Source organism: Papio anubis, chromosome 14 (assembly GCF_008728515.1).
Source record: "Papio anubis isolate 15944 chromosome 14, Panubis1.0, whole genome shotgun sequence".
In the NCBI taxonomy this organism is placed as follows: Eukaryota; Metazoa; Chordata; class Mammalia; order Primates; family Cercopithecidae; genus Papio; species Papio anubis.
The window spans coordinates 47,821,112-47,827,111 of NC_044989.1; the positions used below are offsets into that span (position 1 = coordinate 47,821,112).

General features: G+C 54.0%; 1 protein-coding gene across 1 annotated transcript in view; it reads right to left on the bottom strand.

The window, feature by feature from the left end:
* Window positions 1-5,599, bottom strand: part of KCNK12 (potassium two pore domain channel subfamily K member 12) — a 56,081-nt gene extending 50,482 nt beyond the window's left edge. The window contains exon 1 of the mRNA XM_003908632.4: window positions 4,499-5,599. Coding sequence (XP_003908681.1) covers window positions 4,499-4,889 — 391 coding nt within the window. The 5' untranslated portion in view covers window positions 4,890-5,599. The remainder of the gene's footprint in view (window positions 1-4,498) is intronic.
* Between the last annotated feature and the right edge of the window lie 401 nt (window positions 5,600-6,000).

The window sequence follows — 6,000 nt, forward strand, 5'->3', positions numbered from 1 at the left end:
TCTTCAAGAACATGGTTTCGTGCTAAAAGAACACAAGATGGTATCTTCAGGAGTTCATACAATCACAGGAGGTGCAGACAACATGCCAGAGGTCACACATGCATCTATGATGAGTGATGTTTGTCTTAGATGTTTATTAATTGGGGGCATGAATAAATGAATACATTCACATTAAAGCAAACTTGATTTCAACCCCTAGGGAATATGTCACATAGCATAAATGGGAGAAATAATAATTACCCAGGATTTCAGTTCTGTGTAAGCAATCAGTATGAATAATTTAGACTACAAAGTGGATTTTTATTTCGCTTGAGCTATTCAGATTAACTTTCTACACAGCCTGAACGGCTGCTGAATAATCACAGGCAAAATTTTCCACTGGTACTGCACTGTGTGGACACACGTGTATCTACACGACTGCAAACTGCCCAGCTGTGGATATGGGGCCCTGTTCAAACCAAATGTCAGGACAAACATTCTACTTCATCGTGCTGTTCCACGTAACCTTGAGTACACACAGCCATACCTAAACCTGTCATTACGTCTTCCACCAGGTGAAAGCCCATTCCTGTTCCTTCTTCCCCTCCTCTATACACATGTGCTCTCAAGAGTGTGTGTGTGCACGTGCCCGTGCACGTGCCCACACACATACACACACTGGTGCAAAAAAGGGCAGAAAGAAAGTGACTTCTGGCCGGGCGCGGTGGCTCAAGCCTGTAATCCCAGCACTTTGGGAGGCCGAGATGGGCGGATCACAAGGTCAGGAGATCGAGACCATCCTGGCTAACACGGTGAAACCCCGTCTCTACTAAGAAATACAAAAAATAGCCGGGCGAGGTGGCAGCGCCTGTAGTCCCAGCTACTCGGGAGGCTGAGGCCGGAGAATGGCGTGAACCCGGGAGGCGGAGCTTGCAGTGAGCTGAGATCCGGCCACTGCACTCCAGCCTGGGCGACAGCGCGAGACTCCGTCTCAAAAAAAAAAAAAAAAAAGAAAGTGACTTCTGTCCTTAGACCACAGTTTGCCAGAAGCTCTCATACTTGCTAGTGCCCCATCTCTGCCCTTTAGGCTGGCTCTTGCCTGTCTAGCTATCTAAGACTTGCCAGATGCTTCTAACTTGTCTGGTCTGTAACATCTGTCTTATCCTTCAAGTTTTCTCTGGACTTAATCAGTTGATGACGTGACCAATAGACCAGCAGACCAGTCCCTGCCCTGGACACACACACACACACACACACACACACTCTTACACTCAGATAGACAGACAGACATTATTAAATACTTCAATCTCAAACAAGAACGTTCCCACCAATTATATGCATGAAATTGGTGGATATTGCACAACTTGGTTTCTGGACCTAGCTGAACCCCTCATTAACTGTGTGACCACTGACAAGTCCCCTAACCCTGTGCCACATGAGATTGGACCAAAGGTCCCCTTCTTGTTCTAATCATCTTCAGTGAGGATGGCCAAGATATGTTGCTCATAAATGCTGCGATCCAGCTGCCCATGTTGGGATATGCCTTAATCTCTGCCATGTAGCATAAGCTTTAACCTTTCAAAATACAGCCTGATACACACAATCATGTTATGGAATGAATGGAAGGAAAGATTTTCTATACTAAAGTCTAGATGAACCATATATCTGGGTCTACACAACACACACACACACATATGTCCTTTTGATTAGGCAGTATAAATAACTAAACCAAATCATTTTGTTCCCCTGAATTCCACAGCCCTGTATGAACCATATACACTGTGAAACTCATCAAATAAAACGGAGTACATGCTAATTGTCCTCTTCACTGGATAAAGAAGCAGATAAAGAATTCTGACTGCCCATTTTTTTGTGGACTGAGCTTTGGCTCCCTGATCTGTTGAACCCATAAAAGCATCAATAATAATAATGATGGTCTCTGAAGATTCAGGCCATTTAAGAGAACGGAACTATGTAAGCAGAAGAGAAACTGACCTGTGGAGATCTTTACTTAAACCTCATCCAAATGCATTTTGCAAAGAGAAAGCTGAAATGCCAATACGCTACTTGGGGATTCGTCGGAACTTATCTGACTGATGGAAGTGACCAATTTGAACCACTGACCCCAGAATATCCCAGCAGCGGCAATAACCAGCACTGTGTGGCTGTCTTGGCATCCCCACAGAGGGCTGTTTCAACCCAGGGCTGTACACCGGCTGGTTTGAATGTTTCCCCGCAGATTTTGGAAGCAACGTGCTGGGTCACTCGTAACATAATCACATGCTTCAGTGTAGCCCTCCTACATTGCTTGCCTACATCTGAAAACACAAATCAAGAAAGAGAATATAGTTCCTTTCCACTTGACTAAGGAACAGCCAATCCTGCCAGTAGACTAAAGGCTGGGGCATGGAACAATTTCCCAACACACTGACTTGATTTTGTGTAAATTACTGAAAGAGAAGCTTTAGAAGCTGTGGCTGGGCTCAGAATCAGTGCCTCCAAAGGGGTACCGAACGACAGATTGATGGAGCCCATTAGAGAGGCACAGAGAACACAGGCCATTGGAATGGGGCTTTATTTGGATGGACTCATGGCCTAAAAAGGAAAGGGACACTGCCAACAGCTTTCCCTTTAGCCTGTGAGTTCCATTAGGAAGCCAGAACATGTCACTGGGAAAAAGTGTTGTGGCCACCCAATATGTGCACAGGTGCCTCCAGGTGGAAGAAAAGGAAAGGGTGTGTTTACAAGAGGAAGAGCACAAGTCAACAATGAGCTATGGATGCATGATGTCATCCTCCAGGACTAAGCATCCTTAGTACTTTTAAAGCATTTAAGAAAAAAAAAAAAACAAAAAAAAAAACCTCTAGTTGCTATAGCAACTTGATGCAGCTCTTAAAAGGGGATTTTTGAGGGGGTCATTTTATATCTTCTATCACCATAACAACATGATATAGCTTTTTAAAGGATATTTTTATCCAATTTGTGTGTGCCTTGGACGGGGGCCATATTTGCCTTTTCTATTTAAAATAATCAGATCAAGCATGACACATGAAAAATCATTGAAGGCAAGGAAGTGCTTTCATAGACTATACATATACACTTAGAGAGACATCTCTAGCTGCTCATATGCTGCACATGGAGGCAGCCTCTCTCCCTGCCTCCAACCAGCCATCTGCTATGGCTTATCCTGGTCAGTTACAGTCCATGCCTCTGTATCTGAACTGGCATACCAAACCACTCCAGAACGTGTGTCTATGAAATCCCTCACTTCTCAAGCCCAGCAAATCCTACCCCCTCCTCCAAAACTGCACAGGAGACAGTGCCTTGGGGTGACTAGAGGTGTGACCAGCCAAGTGCCTTCTTCCATCCTGGGATTCAAAGCAGGAGTTGGGGACACACAAAGCCTTGTCAAGGTGATAAGCATGCATTTCTGCTGCACTCTATACAGGTGAGTGGGGGGGGGGGGCTTTGTTTCACATGACACCCAGGGAAAGTGGGGGATGGGAAAAGCGAGTGAAAGGAGAGGAAGAAAGAGGAATGAAGGGGTGGATGGAGAGCAGGGGTGGCTCCAGAATTTCTCCACAGGAGCTCAGAGGCAGCAGTCTGGCCACACAGAAAGGGGCGGGGGCTTGAAGGACTCTTTACACAGCATTCTTCATAAGGTTGAGAAAACGTAAACTGTTTATATCCAAAAAAAGGGAGAAGACATGATGCAAAGAATAGGGGAACTATCACTGCTCCCAGCTACCCCTTGGTACCACTAATGGTTGGAAAAAGTGGCAAGGGAACAAAGAAACGGTCAAGAAATTGGAAAAGGGGCTGGGAGTTGGGGGAGAACACAAGGAAGGGAGGCAGAACAGCAGCTGAAGTCCTGGCCTCAGGCTAACGGGTTTTACTTTGGGGGGCGGGTAAGGGGCGGTATAGATTGTAGGAGAAGCAGGTGGGAAGGAGATCTAGGGAAAGTGATTCTGGGGCAAGTGGTCACCCTCTCCAGGGTAAAGGAGTTAGAGGCCACTGAGGGGGAAAACACAGGGTAAAAGAAGAAAGGGGGAAGACTATGAAAAGAAATAAAAGCGCTTAGGGTGGAGAGAGAAGGGGCTTTTGAGATCATCCTGGAGAGGAAACTGAGGCCCGGGGGTTGTGGGTGGAAAATAGGAAAGAACCGGTAGCCGTGGCACGTATTCTTAGAGGAGAAAACGGAGGCTCACAGAGGTCAGGTCACGGAGCCGGCCAGTGTTGGAGCGCAGGCGGCCCGGATTCTCCCCCATTAGGCCACACTGCCAGGCAAACCACCGCGGGGTGAGCGCCAGAGGTGGGCTTTCCTCCGTCACTGAAAGCCGAGAGGGACACAGAGAGAGAACGGGGTCCGGCGGAGAAGAGAGGGCGAGACAAAAGTAAGCAAAGGGACATTAGAAGGGAAGGGAGAGCCGAGGGACGCTGACCGAGCGGCCGAGCAGTGAAAAGGGCGGCAGGTGAAAGGCACAGAGAGGAAAGACGCGCGGGGGGGCGCGCCGCTCACCTATGGTTGACACCACGGTGCCCACGAAGTAGAAAGCGCCGGGGAAGTCCCAGCGCGGGCGCAGCGCGTCGGCGCGGACGCCGGCGGCCAGCGCGGCCTCGTAGTGCCGGAGGAAGGCGCGCAGCTCCGGCTCGGCCACGCCGTGCGCAGCGCTGAAGTTGCGCAGCGTGGCGCCCCAGCGCGCCCGCGCCTCCGCCTCGCCGGGGCTCTCCAGCGCGGAAAAGACTGTGGCACCCGCCACCAGGTAGAGGCCGATGAGCGCCGCCAGCAGCACGAAGCGGCCGGTGTCCTCGTTGAGGTGCGAGCGGCGGCAGCAGCAGCAGCAGCAGGAGGGGCGCGGCAGGCGGCGGCGGCTACGGCGGGGCGGGGGCCGGGGGCTGCGGGAGGACATGGTCCGGAGCTCAGCCCCGGGGCCGGGGCGGCGCTCGGGGCCCGGGCCGCGACATCCCCCCGGCGGGAGCAGGAGCGTGAGGATGGTGGCCAGGGGTCCGGGGCCGCCGCGGAGCCCCTCGCCGCCTTCCCAGAGCCCGGACGGAGGGGCGCCTCCGCCTCCTCCCCGGCACTCAGGCCACACGCGAGTCCCGTGGCCCAGCGGGTGCCCGGGCAGGGGCGCTCCTCTCCGCGCCCCGACGCCTCGCCGGCTCCCGCGGCTCCTTACCCGCCGCCCTCGGGCGCGGGGCTTCGCAGCTAGGCCCCTGCCGCCCGGTGGCCGGCGTCCGCGGGGCCCCGGGCCTCATACTCCTCTCCAGACAGGCCGCGGGCTGCGGGCGGGGTGGGCCGTGGAGCCCGGGCGCCTAGGACCGGGACTCGGCAGCAGGGCGGGGAGAGAGCCCCCGGGGGCGTCCCATGAGGCGTTCGGGCTCGGCGGCTCCTAGGTGCGGGATCTGCTGGCAGTCCTGCTCCCGCCCCCGGGGCTGAGCTGGCGGCGTCGGCTTCGGAGCCTCGGAGCCGAGCCGAGTCCGGGAAAGCGCTCCTTTCTCAGCTCCAGCCGAAGAGCCGCCCGGCAGGGAGAGGCGGAGTCACTGGCGCCCGGGGCGGGGTGTTGGGGAGGGGTGAGTAGGGACAGGAGGGAGGGGGTGGAGAGTTGGGCTGCCGCGACGCCTCCCGGTGGCTCCGGCGGCACTAATGCGGGGCACCGGAGCAGGTGTCCGACTGCGGTGCGAGCTACCACCTCGCCGGGGAACCTCGTCTTGCTCCTCTCTGCGCTTCGCCTCTGGAATCCCTCCCTTATCTCATGCCGCGGTGAAACTTTGCTCAACTTGGTGGTGCTCTGAGGTCTCCAGGGCTGGAGGCTGCGCGACGCGAATCGCCGACACTGGGTTCTCGGGCGTTAGTCCGAAGTTTAAGTTACCTTCGTTCACTCCTTTGCCCTGGATCGAACCGCAGCGCCAGGACGCAGCGGGTTCCATTGGAAATGGGGAATCGGGGAGAGGCGGTCGCTGGGCTCCGGGCGACCCGGGAACGAGGGCTTTTGCTCCCCCTCCCGACCGAGCGGCGGCCGG